Source organism: Eptesicus fuscus, chromosome 13, assembly GCF_027574615.1.
Source record: "Eptesicus fuscus isolate TK198812 chromosome 13, DD_ASM_mEF_20220401, whole genome shotgun sequence".
NCBI lineage: Eukaryota > Metazoa > Chordata > Mammalia > Chiroptera > Vespertilionidae > Eptesicus > Eptesicus fuscus.
In genome coordinates, this window is record NC_072485.1 from 2,981,979 (window position 1) to 3,004,421 (window position 22,443).

A 22,443-nucleotide genomic window follows, 5' to 3' on the forward strand; every position below is an offset into this window, starting at 1 on the left:
AATTTAACAGTTATTGGCTATTTTCTGTGAAGATTGAAGCATGTCATGTGCTGTGCCCAAACTCGAACCCCAAACTCGCAGGAAGTGATCCACCCAGAGCAACTACGCGAGGGTGAGCAGCCGAGGGAGCTCAGAAAGGAGGGTCAGGCAGCAGCCCGCAGGGGAAGGTGTCCAGTCTCCCTGACCATGTCATTGGGTGCCTGGTTCCCTCTAGGCCAGCGGTCGGCAAACTCATTGGTCAACAGAGCCAAATATCAACAGGACAAAGATTGAAATTTCTTTTGAGAGCCAAATTTTTTAAACTTAAACTTCTTCTAACACCACTTCTTCTAAATAGACTCGCCCAGGCCGTGGTATTTTGTGGAAGAGCCACACTCAAGGGGCCAAAGAGCCGCATGTGGCTCACGAGCCTCAGTTTGCCGACCACGGCTCTAGGTGGAAGGAAGTCCGTGAGTGCCGTTCTCCGCATGTTTCCTAAAAGGGACCTTGGAACGGGCACGAGGCATCGGCCCGGGTGGGCAGTTCGGGAGCAGGCCCAGGAACGCAGCCCATGGGAACCCAGGCTTTGTCTTGGACACTCGTGTGTCTTGGAGAGGGTGTGCCCTTTCACTCCTGCCCCAGGACTGCGCCCTGTCACTTAGGTAACAGTAACCCACAGTCACATCTGTCAGGTGAGGGGTTGACTTGGAGGAGGGTCAGGTCCTTTCCAGCTTTCTCATCCTCTGCTCCCACCACCCGGGGCCGTGGCCCAGCGTGTCTGACAAGCTCCCTCAGGTATAGAGGCCCCTGGCTCCTGCTTGTCTGTCGTTAGGGAGCACGAGAAAGACCGGGTTGTCCTGGGCCGAGGAGACTGGAGGTGGGGTAGTGGAGAGAGGACGAAGCCGGAGCGTGCAGACCCTGGAAACTGGACTGGTGGAGCCTGTCGTCAGTGTGGAGGGCGCCAGCAGGACTCGGCTAGTGTCTGAGCTCTGTGGGGTGTCGCCCCCTCTGTGGGGATCGAGTAGCTCTGAGGAGACAACAGAAGGCACACGTCTATGTGTCCTTGGAGGCGGAAGGAAGTATGTCCGGTTAATAGAACGTTAAGCAAGTTAGTCCTAGACCATCCGGAAGGCTCTCCCCTAGAGCCCCACTGAGGTCTTTCCACCAAGATCAGGTGATTCCGTGTGAGGGCCGGAGAGGGACTCTTCTGGTGCGCAGGGAGCTGAACAGGACAAGGTAGAAGGGAGGGGAAACGCCTCGAAGACGGGCGCAGTGATGGCATGTTCTCTGTGCTGAGTGCCGTGGCCACTGGCCCCAGGAGGCTATTAAACACTTGAAATGTGGCTGGTGGGACTGAAGAACAACTTTGTTATAATTAAATTCAAACAGCCATGTGGCTAGTGGCTACCATATTGGGCAGTGCAGCTTTAGAGCAAGACAGGTTTTTATTTCTTCCCATTGGCAGGAGGACACAGGGAATGGATGGGGGCCCTGGGTTCCTTTAGATCGGATTCCTCTGAGCTCTCCACCAGAAAGGTGGAGAGAGAAGGGTTCAGGGGTATTGTCTACAACACAAGAGAGTCTGTGTATTTATAGACGGTTCCTGAACACCACTTGCACTTACCTTTGATCCTTATTGGCAGCCTGAGTGTGTGGTTAGCCCTCTGCCTAGGCAGGGAATCCTGTTCCTTTCCTTCTCCACCTCCTCCCTCTCCACGGATTCCTCCTCCTGCCTTCATCCAACCTCGCTCACCTGTCAGGAAACACAGTCAAGTCCCCGCCGCCCTTCAGCCTGTCACCTTTTCAAAGGAATCGTCTAAAGCCATTGCTGCTTGTGTCACACCCTCTCTTGACCGCTGACGCTTCGCTTCATCACTCACTTTACTTCATTACTTCGTCTTCTCCTGGTGGGACCCCAGGGCTGGCTCAGAGCTCATCCTTGGACCTGTTGCTGTGACCCTATCAATGAGGCCCTGTGGCAGCCTCTCTGCGCCCCCAGCGTCCATGGCCTCCTTGCTCCATGGCCTCTCCTCGGAGCTCTGCCTGGGGTACTTGTTTCCTTGTTTGCTCGTCCCACTCCCAGCCACGAGTGCTTCTGGGCTCACCCCAGGTTCCTGTCCTCGGCATTTCGCGACAGGGCAGCGGTTCATGTCTTCAGCTGCCACCGCTCGCACAGGAGTCCTAGAGCTAATCTCTCCTGATCTCTTACCAGGGAGGATAGGCATCTTCACAGCTTCCCCGAGAGCCTGGGCAAAGAAAGCCCTGGGGTCTTCTGGTCAGAGGGTAAGAGTTGAAAAAGACCCTCCCTTACCAAAGGCCAAATAATAACATGATGATCCACTAAGACTTGAGTGCTTTTTATGTGCCAAGCACTGTTCTAAGTATTAACTCATTTAATTCTAGTATTCTCACTTACATGGCCACCCAGTCCCTGTATAGACCAATAAGAACCACCCAGTTCCTGTATAGACCAATGAGAACCACCCAGTTCCTGTATAGACCAATGAGAACCACCCAGTTCCTGTATAGACCAATAAGAACCACCCAGTTCCTGTATAGACCAATGAGAACCACCCAGTTCCTGTATGGACCAATAAGAACCACCCAGTCCCTGTATAGACCAATGAGAACCACCCAGTCCCTGTATAGACCAATGAGAACCACCCAGTCCCTGTATAGACCAATGAGAACCACCCAGTCCCTGTATAGACCAATAAGAACCACCCAGTTCCTGTATAGACCAATGAGAACCACCCAGTCCCTGTATAGACCAATAAGAACCACCCAGTCCCTGTATAGACCAATAAGAACCACCCAGTTCCTGTATAGACCAATAAGAACCACCCAGTTCCTGTATAGACCAATAAGAACCACCCAGTCCCTGTATAGACCAATGAGAACCACCCAGTCCCTGTATAGACCAATAAGAACCACCCAGTTCCTGTATAGACCAATAAGAACCACCCAGTTCCTGTATAGACCAATGAGAACCACCCAGTTTCTGTATAGACCAATAAGAACCACCCAGTCCCTGTATAGACCAATGAGAACCATCCAGTCCCTGTATAGACCAATAAGAACCACCCAGTTCCTGTATAGACCAATAAGAACCACCCAGTTCCTGTATAGACCAATAAGAACCACCCAGTCCCTGTATAGACCAATAAGAACCACCCAGTTCCTGTATAGACCAATGAGAACCACCCAGTTCCTGTATAGACCAATGAGAACCACCCAGTTCCTGTATAGACCAATAAGAACCACTCAGTCCCTGTATAGACCAATAAGAACCACCCAGTTCCTATATGGACCAATAAGAACCACCCAGTCCCTGTATGGACCAATAAGAACCACCCAGTCCCTGTATGGACCAATAAGAAATGCCATTGTGGCCTGGCCCGTATGGGTCAGTGGTTGAGCATTGACCTATGAACCAGGAGGTCACGGTTCAATTCCCAGTCAGGGCACATGCCCAGGTTGCAGGCTCAGTGTGGGGCATGAAGGAGGCAGCTGATCAATTATTCTCTCATCATTGATGTTTCTATCTCCCTTCCTCTCTGAAATCAATAAAAATATTTTAAAAAAAAAAAAAAAAGGAGCTGAAACCGGTTTGGCTCAGTGGATAGAGCGTTAGCCTGTGGACTGGGGGGTCCCGGGTTCGATTCCGGTCAAGGGCATGTACCTTGGTTGTGGGCACATCCCCAGTGGGGGGTGTGCAGGAGGCAGCTGGTCGATGTTTCTTTCTCATCGATGTTTCTTGCTTTCTATCCCTCTCCCTTCCTCTCTGTAAAAAATCAATAAAATATATACTTTTTAAAATGCCACTGTGTGCACATGCTCACAGACAAGCCCTCACAGGGCTCTTTGGGTCCCTTCCCTTTCATTCCGTGATGCTGTCATTTACCATTGACGGCCCTCTGTGCACTCAGCTCTCCAGTGAGTGTTGTTTGTTGTTGGCTGTTTCCTTCATTTTTCCTTTCCTGGGTCACTGTGTGCTGTCGGCTAGTCCACCAATACATGACATAAACACGAACGAAATTGCTGGTTTCCTTATCACCTCTGGAAAGCCAGTCTGCTTTTCAAGTTTCTCCCATTGTTGTCCTTGCCATTACTGTTCCCAAGCCTCCCAGACTTTAGACTCTGGAGTTTTCAATCCCTCTGTGTCCCTTGCCTCTCCTCAGGTCTTCACCTGTCCTCTCCTGCAATTTAACCTTTCATTTATTTCCCTGAAATGTCCTTAATTGGTTCATTCGCTCTACAAATAAGTGCGATCTACCTCATCCCAGGCACTGTATGACATTTCTGTGATTCAGAGGTAAGACATGATTCCTGCCTCAGGGCTCCCAGCCTGGGAGGGAAGACAGCCCATGCGGTGGGGGTGTCAGATGACAAGTGTCAGGATACAAGCTAGCTGGAAGAAGAGGTGGTGAGGGGACGGCGGGCAGCGCCGATGGGATCTCCGGGGGAGCTGCAGGTCCTGTGGCCTGGCTGCAGCGTGGGGAGTGAGGGCAGAGGAAGATCTGAAAGTGCAGGCAGGAGGCCAGTGGCCAGTGTGTCTTGAAGTCTGAGGGGAGCCTTGGAGATAAATTGTCACCAGTCAATGTTAGCAGTAAGGGAGAAGAGCAGTCCAAGAGACCCACCCCAAGACCTCAGCTTTTAGAGATGCTGTTAACTCCTTACTGATGACATGATATGAGGCTCATGGAGTCCATTAAAAGAATCTGGGAAGGGGAAGCAGTGGGGATCACTGAGGAAATAAGATTAGCCAGATAGTCATAATAAGCCTAGGTGTTGAGATCATCTGTTCTACTTTTATATATGTTTGAAGTTTCCTATAATGAAAATTTATATGTCAACGTATATATTTCTATAAATATTTTATATATTTTTTCAATATATAAATCAAATGATTTCCAAGTTTTTAGCTTGGGCAACTGGTTAGATGGTGATGCCAGCAAGTGATATTAAGGATGCAGGAGGAAGAACAGATCCCGGCAAGGGCGGTGGAGTGGAAAGCACAGGAAGGGAAGTTTGGCTCCACTATGTTTTAGGCTCCTCTGTGTCATCTAAAGGTTGTATCCAGGAAACAATTGAATAAATAAGTGTGCAGAGACCTAGACAGACTGGAGGTGACCTTGTGAGTCACCAGCATAAAAGGGAAGAAAAAAGTCTGGGAAGAGTGAGATTCCCGGGTTGGCGGATAGATGAAGGGTGAAAAAGGACCCAGGAGCCTCTGAAGAAGACAACTGACAAGAGATCGCCTGGGAGGGGAGAAAGGTCAGGAGGGTAGTGTTACAGGCACCGAGGACAGTGGTGCTGAGAGAGGGCGTGGACAGGCGGAAGGTGTCCCTGGCTCATCAGCGAGGCCACGAGGACGTGCTGTTGGAGTGTGCTCAGAAGGGCAGGAGCTAGACCGCAGCTGGTGGAATAATTAATGGGACAGGAGATTTCTGGTTAAAGATGGCAAATTGAACACATGCTTTTATCTCTGCTTTCTCCCAAAACCTCACCAAAATAACAATAAAGGAATAAAAATGGCATAAGCACAAGGACAAAGAGAATGAGAGAGGAGACCACAGCAAATGAGATATTTCATCACATTTTTGGAAGATGGAAGTGAATGGAGAAGTGAGCAGGGCTAAGAAAATCGCGTAGCAAAATACCCGCAAGGGCGATGCTAAGAAACAAGCCCTTCACACCACAGAACCCCAAAGGCACAGGAAGGACTTGGAGGCCCCGTGCACTGCAGAGGACAGAGATGAGGTATGAGACTAAATACAGGGATCAGTTAAGAGGAAGACTCCCAAGGACCTACTCCCATCCTTAGCCCCTTCCTTATCTAGGCAGGAGTTGGGAAGTTCATTCTCCACAGCCAGGGACCCAGGTATGGTGAAAGCCAGGAAGTACACAGAGGCAGAGGAGCCCCAGGGGTGAAATAGGTGAGCTCGCGGTACTTACACAGAGAGAGGCAAACCCTTCCCAGCCAGCAGCTGCTCAGATCCGAGAGCGCTGGCAGCCAGGAGACTGGAAACTTCCTCTCTGGAAAAATGGAATGATCTCCCTAGCCGGTTTCACTCAGTGGATGGAGTGTCAGCCTGTGGACCAGAGTCCCCGGTTTGATTCCGGTCAAGGGCATGTACCTTGGTTGCAAGTTCCTCCCTGGCCCAGGCCCTCGTCAGGGCATGTGTAGGAGGCAACCAATTGATGTGTTTCTCTCAGATGGATGTTTCTCTCTGTTTTTCCCTCTCTTCCACTCTCCCTAAGAATCAATGGAAAAATATCCTTGGGTGAGGATTAACACACACACACAAAAAAAGAAAAACGGAATGATCCGTTATCAAAACACACACAGATACTGGTATGTGGGCCCCGCCATGAAACAGTCCTGTCCCAGTCCAGTTCACTTTAAGGAAGCCCACTGAGTGGAAAGCTCCACCCATGGTTAGAGCTTCCGGCTGGCTTTTAAAGATAATAGGGATCATTGGCTATTTGAAAAAGTGCTCCAAATACCTCCCAAATTTTGAGGAAAATTTTTCCAGTTGAGAAACCCAGCCTAACTAATAACCATGTGGGAAGGCAGGATAAGGAAGGATGTTTTCAGACGTGTAAGTCTCTCGTGCTCCGTTGGTCTGAAAGCGCTAAGAGATGTGCTCCTCGGCAGTGAAGAGGAACCGAGAGAAGAAAAGGTTAGGAAGGAAGGAAAACAAGGGAGGGACGGGGTGGAGGGCGAGGGAGAGGGTGCAGAGAGGAAGCGAGGCCGAATGGGAGGCAGAGGAAGGTCCCAGCCCAACAGCCATGCAGCAGGTGGGAACGGGCAGGAGGGTCCAGAGAGGGACCTCCAGTGGGAAATGGGACTGAGGAGCCTCTGACGTGTGTGTTCATTTGAAGAATAGTATCCAGAGGCGTTAAATGGTTCTTTTGTGAAGTTTGGCAAGAAGTAACGGTAGGGACGTGAATTTAAGTTCACCAAAAAACGGATCAGTTATTCACTCTAGAGGGGAAAACAGCAAATTAGTCAGGAAATGATATATCATCATTGTACATACTTGACTCATTCCATATATTTGTAAGGTCATTGTATGGCAAACAAAATATTGATCTAACCAAAAGCTGTGGCGTAATTACTTTGAGAAGGCAGAGGAGCGGGCAAGGTAGGGAGAAGACATGGGCTTGAAGTTAAGTCCTTATCTGCTGTAATCGAAAGTCAACAATCAATGCCTTTATTGGTAAACCATGAAATAGCCATACGTGCTTATTACTTAGAAACATGAAGGTAGATCCCAGAAGAAAACAACTAAAAGCAATACAAGGTGTTTGGTCCTGGGGAGTGGAGGACAAAGGTGGCGAGGAGCGGTAGGGAACTCCTCTTTCACATCATAAGCACTCCAGACCCAATCTCGCCCCTGCCGTGGCTACCCTAGGTTTCATATAAACATGGGAAAGCAGAATCTGCTTCAGGTTTGTGCCAGCTTAATTCCAGAAATGTTACTCCCATGCAGCTGTTTTCTTTACCCACTTCTTCAGTGTGTGACAAATATCACATCTGTGCTTGGGTGTGGAGAGAGCAGAGTGCCTGAAGAATGGCTTCTCTGTGTATAACACATCCAACAGCAACTTGGGCTTACTCCTCACGGGTGGCAGAATACTATGGCCTTCTGTGACAGTCTGCCCTACACATGAACAAAGAAATAAGTAAGTAAATAAATATTACAGCTGTGGTTACAGACACAGTAACACACCGTGGTGACTACTTTACCTTATGAAACCGTTTTCTTAGCCCAATACAGCCTTATCCCACTCACCTTTCTTGTGCTGTTATTGCAAGTATAGCACAATCCTATGTACACTGTATACAAATTGTATGTAATTACTTCTTTTCATTTAATATATTTTTATTGATTTCAGAGAGAAGGGGAGAGGGAGAAAGAGATAGAAACATTAATGATGAGAGAGAATCATTGATCAGCTGCCTCCTGCACACCCCCTGCTGGGGATCAAGCCCACAACCTGGGCATGTGCTCTGACTGGGAATTGAACTGTGACCTCCTGGTTCATAGGTTGACGCTCAACCTGAGAGCCACACCAGCCGGGCTGTAATTGCTTTTAAATCAGTTAAGAGAAGGAGATACTGTTCACTTAAACTGTCTTCTATAAGGACACAATTACATTTACTGGTGCTTTTTTTCTTTGGATTTGAATTGCCAACTGGGACCGTTTCCTTTCAGCTTAAAGAACTTCTTTTAGTATTTCTTATAAGGTGGGTCTGCTGGCAACAAGTTCTCTCAGACGTTGTTTATCCAGAAGTATCTGTTTTGCTTTTGTCTTTGAAGGATAACTGCTAGATTGTAGGACTCTTGGTTGACAACACTGCCTGTGAGAGTGGCTAGATCTTGCATTTATTAGAAAAAGACTTTAAAGTAGCCATTATAAACATGTAATAGAGAGATAAGAGAAGTTATGATTAAGTAAGTAAAGAAAGATTTGAGCCCTGGCCAGCTTTGCCCAGTGGTTAGAGTATTGGCCATTGGACCAAAGGGCTGTGGATTTGTTAAAATATATATTTTATTGATTTTTACAGAGAGGAAGGGAGAGGAATAGAGAGTTAGAAACATCGATGAGAGAGAAACATCCATCAGCTACCTCCTGCACACCCCCACAACCAAGGTACATGCCCTTGACTGGAATTGAACCTGGGACCCTTTAGTCCACAGGCCAACGCTCTATCCACTGAGCCAAACCGGTTAGGGCAGGGCTGTGGGTTTGATTCCTGGTTAAGGGCACATACCTAGGTTGCAGGTTCAATCCCCAGCCCTGGTCAGAGCATGTGTAGGAGGCAACCAATTGATATGTCTCCTCTCTCTCTCTCTCTCTCTCTCTCTCTTCTCTCTCTCTCTCTTTCCCCTCCCTCCCTCCCCCCCCCCTCTCTCTCTCCCTCTCTCTCTCTCTCTATCTTTCTCTCTTTTCCCCCCTCCCTTTCACTCTCTAAAAATCAAGGGAAAAAATATCTTCAGGTGAGGATTAACAAAAGGAAAAAGGAAAGATTTGATGATAATGTTGCATCAAATAGAAAATATTAATAAAAACATAGAAATTATTAAAAACAAACTAAATAGCCGAAACCGGTTTGGCTCAGTGGATAGAGCATCGGCCTGCGGACTGAAAGGTCCCAGGTTCGATTCCGGTCAAGGGCATGTACCTTGGTTGCGGGCACATCCCCAGTAGGGGGTGTGCAGGAGGCAGCTGATCGATGTTTCTCTCTCATCGATGTTTCTAACTCTCTATCCCTCTCTCTTCCTCTCTGTAAAAAAATCAATAAAATATATTTTAAAAAAAAACACAAACAAACTAAATAGGCCCTGGCTGGTTTGGCTCAGTGGATAGAGCATTGGCCTGTGAACTGAAGGGTCCCGGGTTCAATTCCAGTCAAGGGCATGTGCCTGGGTTGCGGGCTTGATCCCCAATAGGGGACATGCAGGAATCAGCCGATCGATGATTCTCTCTCATCATTGATGTTTCTTCTCTCTCTCTCTCTCTCTCTCTCTCTCTCTCTCTCTCTCTCTCTCTCCCTCTCCCTTCCACTCTGAAAAAAAAAAAAAACTAAATAGAAATTCTGAAGTTGAAAAGTATAACTAAAACATTCACTAGAGGGATTCGACAGCAGACATGAATTGGCAGAATAAGAATAAGTGAACTTGAAGATAGATTGGTAGGTATGCAAACTGAAAAACAGAAAAAAGAATGAAGAAGATGAAGAGTCTTAGAGAAATGGTGGACACCATTAAATGAACCCATATATGTATAATGGGAGTACCAGACAGAAAGGACAGAGGAGCAGAAAGAGAGTCAAAAAAATAATGACTGAAAACTCCCCAAGTTTACCAAAGAACACCACCTACACATCCAGGGATCTCAACTGAATTCCAAGTAGGATAAAGATAGAGATCCATACACACATCATTGTAAAAATGCTGGAAGTCGAAGACAAGGAGAAAATCTTGAAAAGCAGCAAGAGCAAAATGACTGCTTACTTACAAGGGAAGCCCAATAAACTAGCTGCTGATTTATCATTAGAAACTGTTGCCCTCACTGGTTGGTTTGCTCAGTGGTTAGAGTGTTGACCTGCAGACTGAAGGGTCTCGGGTTTGATTCCTGGTCAAGGACATGAACCTCGGTTGCAGACTCGATTCCCAGCACAGGGGGAGGCATCCAATCAGTGTGTCTCTCACATCGATGTTTCTCTATGTCTCTCTCCCCCACCTCCCTCCCATTCTCTAAAAAGCAATGGCAAAATATCCTCAGTTGAGGACTTAAAAAAAGGAAAAAGAGCCCGGCCGGTGTGGCTCAGTGGTTGAGCGTCAAGCTGTGAACCAGGAGGTCACAGTTCAATTCCCGGTCAGGGCACATGCCCGGGTTGCATGCTCAATCCCCAGTGTGGGGTGTGCAGAAGGCACCCAAACTAAGATTCTCTCTCATCATTGATGCTTCATCTCCCTTCCTCTCTGAAATCAATAAAAAATATATTTTAAAAAAGAAATGAATTATTTTTTAAAAAAAGGAAAAAGAAACAGTGGAGGCCAGACCACAGTGACTACATTCAAATATATTCAGATTTCTCAAAGAATTTAAGTTTACTTTTAAAACCATGTGCACTTTTTATATATGTATTGATTTTTTACAGAGAGAAAGGGAGAAGGATAGAGAGTTAGAAACATCGATGAGTGAGAAACATCCATCAGCTGCCTCCTACACACCCCCTACTGGGGATGTGCCCACAACCAAGGTACATGCCCTTGACTGATATCAAACCTGGGACCTTTCGGTCCGCTCTGTCCACTGAGCCAAACCGGTTAGGGCCATGTACACTCTTTTAATAGGAAAAAAAATGGTAAGGATGAATGGAAGGGTAAGAAGTAGACATAGTGAATATAGACATCCTTTTAAATAAGTTTTAATAGCAAAGAAAATGAGTAATATCTGATACTTCTATAATCTTAACATTTACTGGGTACTATTCTAATTACTTTATGTATATTAACTAATTTATCAACTGTATGAAGTAGGTACTGTTACTACCCCCATTTTACAGGTAAGGAAACTAATCCAATTCTCACAATTAGTAAATGGCAGACCTGAGATTTAAACAGGCTGGATGGCTCAAGTCCAATATTTTTTTCTCCATTTTAAAAATAGTATGTTTTTATTAATTTTTGGAGAGGGAGAGAGAGAAACATCAACATCGATTGGCTGCCTCCTGCACACCCCCTGCAGGGGATCGAGCCACAACCCGGGCATATGCCCTGACTAGGAATCAACCGGTGACTTCCTGGTACATAGGTCAATGCTCAACCACTAAGCCACACCAGCCAGAGTCCAAGCTCTTAACAGTAGATGGAAGGAAGTAAAGAGTTGAGAAAGGGTTTATTAGTTTTTGTTTTTCATTTGTAGTAGAAAAGACATAAGCAAAATCTAGCCAGGAAAAGTGATAATTGGGCTGATCCAGTTTGGATTTCTGCCAGAAAGCTACTGAGTGGCAAAGAAAGCGAAGGGAGCTTGAGAGTGTACCGAGTGTCAGAGAGGAGCTGTGGGGTCCCGCTGGTAGGAGTAATGAGCTGGATGGATTTCCTGAAGAGCAAGACAATGAAGGGGTCAAGGAGGGAGTGGGAAGGTGGAAGGGCAGACACTGCTTTCCGAGGAGGTGGGACATGGGCTTTGAAGCGTGTACAGGTGGAACTGAAGGAAATTCACACACACACACAGAGATCTAGATAGAGTTTTGCCAACATGTTATCTAGAGTTGTGGGAGCTTTTTTTTTTTTTTTTCATTTTTGCTCAACTACTTTTCTAATTTGTCTTCAATTAATTCGTGTTGCTTATATAGTAAAAGCCACGATGAAAGTTACCAAAGCATTAGAATGAGGGGGTCCCAGGTAATGACAAGGCCCGGTCTGCTCATGGAAGGGGCGCTGACATGGGATGGAGAGGTCTTTGGAGCCGAGGAGGTAAAGAAACACGAAGTAGGGCACCAAGTAGGCAGACCCCACGCACACGGGGTGGGGGGGGGGGGGGGGGGGGGGGGTGCGCTCTTCCGGGAACGCAGTGAGGGGCCAGCAGCAGGTTGGGAAGCGCAGAAAGTGGTGTCCGGGAAGGCTCAGCCTTTTCTCCTCTTCCTTCTCCGATCTCCCTGCTCACTCCGCCTCAGCCCTAGGATAAGGCAGGGACTTCAGCTGGCCTGTCTCCTCCTCCTCCTCCTCCTCCTCCTCCTCCTCCTCCTCCTCCTCCTCCTCCTCCTCCTCCTCCTCCTCCTCTCCCTTCTCCTCCTCCTCCTCCCCCTCCTCCCCCCCCCTCCTCCTCCTCCTCCTCCTCCTCCTCCTCCTCCTCGCTGTGTAGAGGCAACTTCCTTATGCACTTTTTTGGAAACACACACACACACACACACACACACCCCTCCGTTCTTGTTCAGTAGCCTGTAAAGCTCTTCGCTTGCTTAGAGTAAGTTCTGAAAGCCCTGCTCGTCTTGGGTCCCTTGCCCCACCTCAGCGCCTCGGTCCGTCTGTGACACACACTTCACACGAGTGCTTACGGCGCTCACCTTGCCTGTGAGGACACACCGGTGGGGAAGGTGCTTTAGAAAGACTCTCGCTCAGTATTCTCCAATGAGTCTTCACTTCAGTAGCTTGTTCTTTAAAAAAACTTTATTTTAAAATAGTTTTAGGTTGTAGGAGGTTGCAAAGAAATGTTCGGGGGAATTCCAGTTACCCTTTTCCATATGTTAATGTCTTAAATAATTAGAGTACTCTATCAAAACCAGGAAAGTGACATTGGTACAGTCCAGAGAGCTTATGGCTTATCTGGATTTCACCAGTTAGACATGCACTCGTGTGCGCGTGTGTGTGCATATGCAGTTCTACCCCATGCTGCCTTATGTAACCAATACCACAACCACAGTTCAGAGCAGTCCCATCATAGCGCTCCCTCATGTCAGCCACCTGGCCACACCGTCCCCTCTGGCCTGCCCCTAATGCCTGGTCTCCATCTCTAGTTATGTTACACGTGAACATTATAGAGATGAAATCATACACGTATCCTTCTGACTTTGTTTTTTATTCAGCATAATTTCCTTGAAGTTTATTTAATTCTTTATGAAACAACCATTTCTACCTCTGCCTTTGCATATGCCATTTTCCCTTCTAGAATACCCTCTAGCAACCTGCATTCATTTCCTTCTCTGTGTGCCTGAACCCACCCCCTCGTCTGGGTTCTGGTATTAGTCATGCGTGCCTCACGCCCTAGCATTTCCACTGGCCGGTGGAGGGCAGAGACCATGCCCGACTTCCCTGTGTATTCCCAGCAGCTGGTGCAGGCCCTGAACGGTAGGCCGTCCGGGGGGGATTACGTGTGGGATACATGAACTGGTGAAGTGCTCCGTTTGGTTCTCGTACCGTGTCCTCTCTGTGTTTGTGTTGCCTCCCCAACTAGCCTCCAGAGTGTAAGGGCCTCAAAGCCGCCCCGGACTTGCCGTGGTGCTCCTGAGTGCGTCATGAGCACGAGCCTCTGTGTGTGGGGGGATAAAGTGGGTGTAAGTGTCTGTGGGGCTGGTGCCCAGCCTGAACCCCTTCAGTCAGCAGGACGGACCTGGAGATGTCGGGGCTGCAGACCTTGGAGCACGTGGCAGTGACGGTCTCCATCACTCACCCGCGACGTGGCAGCTTGGAGCTGCAGCTCTTTTGCCCCAGCGGCATGATGTCCCTCATCGGCGCCCCCCGCAGCATGGACTCGTACGTATACCCGCACCCTCTGAGCCCTCTGCAGCAAGGCCTCTTCCCCGGAAGGAGACCTGACCTCGGCGTGGTCCTGGGCCCATGGCGACCTTGGCGGCTGGCAGCCGGTCATTACGGGCTTCACACGAGTGCTTAGGGTGCTGACACAGCACTTGACACGTGTTCGCCAGTCCTTACGGGGACCGTGCAGGGTCGCCTGTGCGACCTCGTGTTACAAATGAGGAAACCAGTTGGAGCTAGTGAGCGCCCGAGAAGGCAGCCCTCACCCCCGCTGTCGCCCCGCCTGTGCTCGCCCACCTCGGCCTCTTCCACCACAGCACACGGACATGAGTCCCCTGAGCTCAGGGGCAGGGGACCCCTCGCGGCACCCTCCCTCCCTCACAGCTGGCGACAGCTGCCTGCCGCACTTCCCCGGCTGCCACCGTGAGAAAGAGGTGGGTCTCTGCGCGCCTCCAGGCCTTCGCTCTGTTCTTCCCCCAGGGACCCCAGCGGCTTCGAGGACTGGACCTTCTCCACTGTGCGCTGCTGGGGGGAGAGGGCGCGAGGGTCCTACAGACTCGTGGTCAGGGATGTAGGTGAGCCTGCCCCTTCCCTCGGGCCCTGCCTTTCGTGGCTGCCGTCCGGTCCCTCTGCATCCCAGCAGAGAAAGGGTCCCGTGTGGGTACCTAGGGCTGCCGCTGAGCCAGCTGGGTAGTCAGGAAATAAGCCCCGTCCCAGACTGGCATTGGTGTCACATGTCCTCCGTGCTGCCTCTCGTGTCCCCCGGGGGCTGGTCTGCTTTCCTCAGGGTAGCAGCAGAAACTCCTTGTTCAAACCCCGTTTCAAGCCTTTCACACACAGCCGCCTTTGCCGGCCCGCGGCAGGTAAGGGGAGACCGGGCCCCCTCCAGGTGTGCGGCGCTGGTGGGCGGTCCCTGCGTCAGGGAGGAGACTGGAAGTTGAGCCCAGCCTCCCCCCTGCCAGGCCAGGTAGGTGTTCTCTGGACTGGTGGTTTCAGCCCTTCCTTGATTTAGTAGAAGGATTTCTTTTTTTCCAAGCAAAACCACAGCTGAAATCTCGAAATATGAGAGAGACAAAGGCAAGCCATGGCCAGTTTGGCTCAGTGGTTAGAGTGTCGGCCTGCGGACTGAAGGGTCCCGGGTTTGATTTCAGTCAAGGGCATGTACCTCAGTTGCAGGCTCAATCCCTGGCCCCGATGGGCACTTGCGGGAGGCAACCAATCGCTGTGTCTCTCTCACATCAATGTTTCTCTCTGTGTCTCTCCCCCTCCCTCCCACTCTCTCTAAAAATCAATGGAAAATGTCCTCGGGTGAGGATTAAAAAAGAGAGAGAAAGGCAAAACTTCTCTGCTTGGGAGTACCACCTTTCACCACCCCTTCCATCCCGAGGGGGCCCCGAGAGGCAGCTCTGAAGAACCCTGGGCTCAGTGGACATGAGACGGCTCCTGTGGCCAAGCCCTGTCACATGGCAGGAGCTCTGCTGTCTGTGGCCGACAGGAGGGCCCGGCTCACGGCCCACCTCGCTTGCTGCCCTAGGAGATGAGGCGCTCCCGGCCGGCACCCTCCGGCAATGGCGGCTGACCCTGTACGGCTCTGCGTGGAGTCCGGTGGACATCAGAGACAGACAGAGGTAGGTACAGAGGGAAAGGGGCCGCTCAGACACTCCACCTCCCTGGGAACGCATCCTGCATCCTCCTGCTTCAGCTCTCGGGGGAGGACGGGGCGGGCAGATGGGACCAAGTTCAGCCGGGCAGCCTGTCTCCTTCTCCACAGACTCTTAGAAGATGCCATGAGTGGAAAGTACCTGCACGACGGCTTCTCTCTGCCCTGCCCTCCTGGGCTCAAAATTCCTGAGGAAGTCGGTTACCCCATCACCCCTAACACCCTCAAGGTGCTCGAGCTAACCCTCACACTGGAGGCGGGGACGGGGGGCAGAGCTTGGTGGGATGGGCCAGGTGGTGGGAAGACAGGGCCCCCTGCCACCTGGGACTTCTTACGTAGGTAGGTGCGTGGTTTGGGCGGGAGAGGCAGCCCCTGGTGGGAGACACTTTCTGAGCTCAGCGTTCTGGGCTGGGAAAGGCTGCGGGCCTTGGGAAACTGCCCCTAACTTCGGTGTGGAATTCCCCCAGACCCTGGTGCTGGTCGGCTGTTTTGCCGCCTTCTGGACTGTGTACTACGTGCTGGAAGTCTACCTGAGCCAGAGGGATGTGGCCTCTCACCTGGTTTGTCGGAGACCCTGCCACTGGCTCCCAAGAAGCCGAAAAGCCAGGGAGGAGGGGTCAGAACTGGAGTCAGTGCCACTTTGCAGCAGCACGGACCCTGGGGGAGCGGAGGCGGAGGCCGCAGGCCCTGTCATCGCTGCGGGTGCCCCGGGCCCAGGCCTGCCGGGCAGGGAGGAGCAGATGTGCTGACCGCCTGCAGCTCGGCCTGGCACAAACTCTTCCTCCCCGGCAGGGAGCTTGGCAGCTGCTCCCAAGTCCGGGAGCCCTGGGAGCAGGCACCCCTGATGCGCACGTCCGTCTGTCCGTCCGTCCGCAGCCCAGAGGCTCCAGAGCACCTCTGACGGCCCCCAGGGCGGGCCAAGCTTTGGAGGGGACGTGCGGAGGAGCGGTGCAGAGGACAGGGTGGCAGCAACACGACCTTCCTGAACCGACAGCCTCGGGTGAGAAGGACTCCGATGGGACTGGCCCGTCATTTCCCCCGGCCAGTGGTGCGGCCACGGGCCCTCGCCCGCCCGGCAGGCGTGAGAAGGGGCCTGCCGTGGCCAGAAGAGCGTCCCCGGGAAACGTCCCTGGAGTCACTTGGGAAGAGGGCGCAGAGGGCGGACTGGAAGGGCCCGGATATCCTGTCCTCGGGCCCAGGACCCGGAGCCAGCACTGTGCTCACCCTCCTGCCTAAGCCTTGGACCTTGGACATACGGGTGTGGCTGTGGTCCCTCCGCCCAGGACACTGCCCTCAAGCCATTGCTTCCGTCTCCCTAATCAGAAGCCACCCCCGAACCCTGGACTCCCTCACCATCCCCACCTTTCATCCGAAGGGTCAGGATGATGCTCCTGGCCAAGCCAGGGAGGGCCTGGCCCGGCTGCTGCTTCCCAGGGGAGTCTGCACAGGACTGGGAGGGTGCGGCCACTGCCACCCAGCCCAGCCGCCCTGTCCTCCTCCCAAAGTGCTCAGGGAACGGCCTTGCCCTCTCCCCCCCCCCCCCCCCCCCCCCCCCGCCGCCGAGGCCAGCTGTCTGCTGGCAGCTCTAACGCCCCTTCTTGGCTCCCCCTCTTCTGAGCTGGTTGGTTGACTCGAATTTTTTTTAACACTTAAGATTTGATTTTCTCCTTTCACAGCAACTTCTGTTGAATTTTTTCTGCACAGCTTTTCCACAATAAAAACTTCCACATAATTCTGCCACCCCCTCCCATCTCCTCTTCTCTGCTAAGAGTTGCCAAGTAGCTCCTCCCCATCAGTCCCCAAGATCCACTCTCCTCTCCCATGGCCTGGTCCCCTGAGACTTGCACCCGGGACCCTGCAGTGGGAGGGGTTCTTCAGAGGACGTTGGCCAGGGCCTCGCAGATGCCCTGGTTCCCAGAACCACATAGAAGTGACGAGGGCAAATCAAACTGCCAGCCAGGCCTGAGAAAAGATTGATGTATATTTTCACCTTGAATTTCAACCCCCAAAATATTCCAGCAAACTGGGGGGAGGTTGGGCTGGGTCTCCCTCAACAGGCATCTGCGGCAAGGGGGACGGTGGGTCTGTCCCAGCCCCAGCCCAGCCCCCTGTGCAGCCCGGGCTGGGGGAGACAGTGGAGAAGGGGGAGCTGGGGAGGGCCGGGAGCAGTGCTTCAGAGGAGAATTGGGCTCAGGGGTGGGGCGAGTTGCCCAAGCGCAGTCCCCTGTGCTCAGTGTTGGGGCTCGGAGCCTGGAAGCTGGCCGGGGCGAAGGAACTCGGGGTGTGGGAGGTGGGCGAGGAAGAAGGCTGCAGCCGGCGGCGAGCGCGGGGAGCCAGGCTGGGGGCGGGCCGGCCCTCTAACTGATGATCTGCCGAGGCCGCCCGTAGCCCGTCATGCCAGCCTGGGAGGCCCCTCTGTTGCTGCCCATTTGCAGGCCAATGACGTGCTTGCCCTCCTGCAGCTGGCTCTCTGTGAATTCCCGCTTGTGCTCCTGGGCTTTCCTAGAGGACGGACCGGGTGACCACTCGCCAGGCCTGCTTGCTGGTTGCTCTGCTACTTCCTGGCCTGGTCCCGCTCCCTCCTTGTCTCCCCCCCACCCCCACCCCCGGCTCCTTTATCTAGCTTGGCCCTCAGGTAGGGAGGAATCAAATAGTAGTAGGGACCCATTTCCCCCTCTTAGACCTCATCCCTTCCTGGCTATCTGCTTCCCCAAATCACTCACACCATCGGGGGAGCCCAGGCCGCCCCCACCCCTTCTCATGCGGAGACCCAACTTTGAGGAGCCACTTACTTCATAAACCAGTTGGGATCTCCGCGGTAGTGGCCGTCATTCTTGGTCACGGCCAGGCTGCCCAGGGCCATCAGGGTCCTCTGCACTGCCGCCATGTCTTTGCCTGTGGAAGGGAGGGCGGACACACTGCAGGGCCGTGTAAACAGGACTCGAGGCGGCCGCCCCGCCTCTCAGAAAGACAGCCAACCGAGGGGCAAGGTCACGGCCACGGCAGAACCACCGAGGCCCCCGGGCCCCTGGTGTGCGCGCCCCTGTGAGTGCTGTAGTCTCCCCGTACGTCCCACTCCTGCTTCCATCGTGACTGGTCCCGGCCTGAGCCAGCCGGCCTCACCCAGCTCCTCCACCCTTTGTTCTCGGTACCTTCGAAGAGGTCAACCGTCTGGAACATGTCCGTCTTGGTGACGCCGTAGTCCTCGGCTGCCTTCAGGAACTGAGCCACCTGCTCCATCTGCTTAAAGACCATGGAGGGCGGGTTCTCGGGCACCTTCACTGGCTTGGCGCCGTCGGGGTACAGGCTGTTCACCAGCTTGCTCAGGATCTGCCAGGCAGAGACGCAGCTTGGCACTCGGCTCGGGGTGCCGGCCCCATGACACTCGCAGAATGGCATAGCCCGACCCCTCCCAGGGTGCCACTCACCACGCCATTCTTCAGCCAGACCTGGAAGCCCAGGCGGCCGCGATCCGGGCGACCCACATCCGGGCCGCACTGCACCACGATCCACTCCACCAGCCGCTCCTCCAGCTCCTCATCGTACTTCTTCTCGATCTTGGATTGCACCTCGCGGCTCATGCCGTAGGAGGGTCCCTTGTTGGCCATGTTTGGGGAGAGCTTAGCACCAGGCAGAGAAGGGAGAGGGCGGGGTCAGAGCCGGCTGTGCTCCCCCCGGGCAGCAGGTCTAGCTCGGTGCCCAACCACCTGGAGTCCAGACCTTTGTCTTCCTCGCCTGCGCCCTGGTTTGTTTTCTCGGCTCTGCCCCTCTGGGCCAGGCCTCCCTCGGCGGGGGCCCCTCCAGCCTTGGAGGCCAGGGGGCAGGAGACCGGGTCTCTGGCGGCTCGGTGAACTATGTTGTGAATGACCAGACTTAAGTATTTTAAGCTTTGCAAGCCATATGGTCTCTGCCATTGTCCCATAAAAGCAGCCTTAGGCAAGACATAGACAAATGAACATGGCTTTGTTCCAATAAAGCTTTATTTACACAACTGGCCGGTGTGGCTCAGTTGGGTTGAGAGTCAGCCCCCAATTCAGAGCTCTTTCTTTGGCCACAGAGGACCTGTGGAGGCCTCTGGAGGAGGCCACATTGGCCCCCAGAATGAAGCCGGCAGATGTGAGGTGGTTCCCTCCGACTCCTGCTTCTCCCCTTTACTCTCCAGCCCAGAAGGGGCCCTCCAAACCCCGCCCCTCCCCATCACTTTGCCAGGCCAGCTCCGCCCTGGCCTGAAGCGGCTCCCACCTGCCCCAGGGCGAGGGTTGGGAAGACAGCAGCCCAGGAGCTTGGGCCAGGCCCTGCATTTCCTCAGGGAGCGCTGGTGCCCATGGAGTCTCCCTCGTGCCCAGGCGCTCGCACCACGGGAGCAGCTTGAGTAACCACGGAGCCAGAGTCCTCAGGGACGTCCCAGAGCCGAGGCCCTGCCTGTGCGGACCAGCAGCAGCTGCTGCGGGGCCTGGGCTGGGCCCCCTCCGGAGAGCCCGCTGGTGGGAGGGGAGGCCGCAGGAGCAGGGCCAGGCGGGCAGGATGGGCAGACAGGGGCCTGGCTGATCAACCTGGGACGGTGCCGAGTCCATCTGAGGAGGTGCCCAGTGAGGCTGAGCCGTGTCCTGGCCTCGGAGGTCAGGGGTTGAGAAGGAGGGAGTGGCCTGAGGAATGACCGGTCAGCCTGTTCCCCGGCTCCCTCTCCACACCCTCCTCTATGGAGGCGACACCGCACCCCACTGCACCGCCAGCCAGCCGCACACTCCGTCTCCGCCCCTTCCCCCGGCCCACGCGTGTCCGCGCAAGGCAGTGGGAGCTCCCTCGGGGCTGGGACCACCTGGCCTGCCGCTGTCCCTCCGGCCTCCCTCTTCGAAACCAGCCACCAGCAGAGAGCGCGTGCGGTGGAGGGTTCACCTTCATTCTGGGCACTGGGCAACGCACTTCTCTCCGTGTGTCCTGATTTGTAACGTGAGGGCCGGGCCACTGAGGACAGGGTTCTCTCAGCACCTCTCCCCCCCCCACCCCCCCCGACCCCCCACCCCCCGCTAGTGATGCCAAAGAACCCAGGCAGAAAGCTCTGCGCTGGGCTACAAACAGCAAGCCCCGCCCTTCCCCAAACTATTCTGTGTCGCCCCTGCTCCCTCATCACCCAAGGGCTCCTGGGCAAAGCCCTGTAGTGCAAACCACCAGTGAGCAAGGACAAGGGATCCCAGCTCACCCTGCCTCCCTCCTCCCTCCTCCCTCCTCCCTCCTCCCTCCTCCCTCCTCCCTTCTCTCTGCTTCACCCCCATCCCAGGCCCAGCTGCCTCCCTATGGTCCAGGCTCACTGTCTTCCATGCCCTGCCCTCTTTAAAAAAAACCCACAAAAATGTTTTTATTAATTTTTAGAGAGAGGGGGAGGGAGAGGGAGAGAGAAACATTGGCTGCCTCCTGCATGCCCCCTCCTGGGGATCAAGCCCTCAGCCCAGGCATGCGCCCTGACTGGGAAACCTGGTGAGGAGCCTGCCAGTGCAGAGCTCCAAGAGGCCTGGATAGACCTGCCCAGCCTCGCCTGGCAGCTGCTGGGAGGAGGGAGGAGACCCTGCACCCCGGGGCAGTCCAGACAAAGGCTCCTGGGCTTCGCCCCCTGCCCTTTGCGCCCCTGCCCTTTGACTTCTGTCAGCCTCCCCTCCCGAGAGGGAGAGCAAAGTCCCACTGCAAAGGGTTGGGGCACCTCGGGGTTCCTTCCAGCAGGAACCTGGAAAAGCTCGCAAACCAGGGCCCCTCCGGGACGGTGGTCCCCTCTCCCAAGTAAAACACAGCTCAGAGGCGTGAGCCCCGTGCTCCCCGGAGCACAGGGGCAGGAGAGGAGGATCGTCTAAGTTCTGGGGGCAGAGAAGAGCCATCTCAACAGCACCCAGAGGGGACCCCAGGGCCCAGGCCTGCCCAGCCTGAGGGAGCCACCCCGCCGTCCCCATCCCCGGAAGTGCGGGCCCCACCCTCTGCCTGTAGAGAGGTGCCCTCTCTCTCTCTGTGTCTGGAAGGAGCTGTGTACCCAGAAAGTCAGCCCTCACCTCTGCCTGCACCCTGCACCCTGCACCCTGCACCCTGCCTGACCAGGGCTTTGCGCCCCTCCCACTGCCACGGGGCTCTCCAGGCTGCGTAGCCCCGGGACCCACAAGGGTCACTGCTCCCCAGCACTAGTGACTCACCTCCTCACCTTCTTCAACACCTCCTCCCCCCCCCCCCCCACACACACAGACAACAGACAGCAGAGCTGACCACCCCCTCCGCCACACTCAGTTCTCTGCTCCCTCCTCGCCAGCCAGGCATCCTGGGCACTTCAATAAGCCAGGCAGCCCAGTGAGCAACGCGGCTCCGGACCCCTCCCGCCCATCCGCTAGGACCACCTTCCCACCCAGAGATTCGGGATGCACTGCCCCGAGGGCAGGGTCCCCAGCTGGGAAGCTGCCCCACCCCAGCCCCTGTCCAGTCCGGGCCCAGCTCCCTCCAGCCCTGGACAGACCACTCACAGGGCTCCGCAGCGTGCAGGGAGGACTCAGCTCTGTCTGGACTTGGACAGACAGGATGGGGCGCTGGCTGGGTGAGGGGTTTAAAGGCCTGCTGCGGTGGTGATGTCAGCCTCCCCCCCCCCCCCCCCGCCGCCTACTCACCCCCCTCATCCCCAGCCCCTCCTGCTGGAGGAAACGGGCTCCGTTCCCCACCCAGGCCCCCCAGTGACTCGCAGAGGCTCCATATTTGGGGAAAGACACCAAGTTGGAGCATTCTGCCAGGCGGCCGGAGCATTCCCCGCATGCTTGGGAGATGGAGCGGGCGGGCGGGGCTCGCTGCTGGGGAACCAGCGGGAAAGGCCTTTTATGGACAGGACCACGAAGGCTCCCCGCCGGGACGGGACGGCAGACTTAGCTGATCCTTCTGCACTGCGCCTGCCCTGCCCGAGTTTGAAGGGAGGAGAAACTTCAAGAGGGTCCGCCAGAGAGAGGGAAGGGGCCAAGGGGAGGAGGGGAGGCCCGTCATTGAGGTTTGTAGGGAAAAGACCAGCCC

The 22,443-nt window shown here is 54.0% G+C and overlaps 2 protein-coding genes and 1 non-coding gene across 4 annotated transcripts in view; 2 read left to right on the top strand and 1 right to left on the bottom strand.

Moving 5' to 3' along the window:
• Positions 1-17,157, top strand: part of PCSK7 (proprotein convertase subtilisin/kexin type 7) — a 33,464-nt gene extending 16,307 nt beyond the window's left edge. For both annotated transcript variants that reach the window (XM_008150125.3, XM_054725869.1), the window contains exons 13-17: positions 13,598-13,754; positions 14,238-14,332; positions 15,292-15,385; positions 15,529-15,646; positions 15,885-17,157. In XM_008150125.3, the coding sequence (XP_008148347.2) occupies positions 13,598-13,754; positions 14,238-14,332; positions 15,292-15,385; positions 15,529-15,646; positions 15,885-16,166 (746 nt within the window). In that variant the 3' untranslated portion in view covers positions 16,167-17,157. The remainder of the gene's footprint in view (positions 1-13,597; positions 13,755-14,237; positions 14,333-15,291; positions 15,386-15,528; positions 15,647-15,884) is intronic.
• LOC114234647 (small nucleolar RNA SNORA11) lies at positions 7,530-7,657 on the top strand. Its single transcript, XR_003620846.2, has one exon. It is a non-coding gene; the product is annotated as a small nucleolar RNA SNORA11 (small nucleolar RNA).
• A 221-nt stretch (positions 17,158-17,378) lies between the features above and the next one.
• TAGLN (transgelin) lies at positions 17,379-21,994 on the bottom strand. The gene is made up of 5 exons (XM_028158496.2): positions 21,912-21,994; positions 18,846-19,037; positions 18,570-18,747; positions 18,210-18,312; positions 17,379-17,919 (listed from the first exon to the last, which is right to left on the bottom strand). The coding sequence occupies exons 2-5, from the start codon at positions 19,023-19,025 to the stop codon at positions 17,775-17,777; spliced, it is 606 nt and encodes a 201-aa protein (XP_028014297.1). The 5' UTR covers positions 19,026-19,037; positions 21,912-21,994; the 3' UTR covers positions 17,379-17,774.
• Positions 21,995-22,443: the final 449 nt, after the last annotated feature.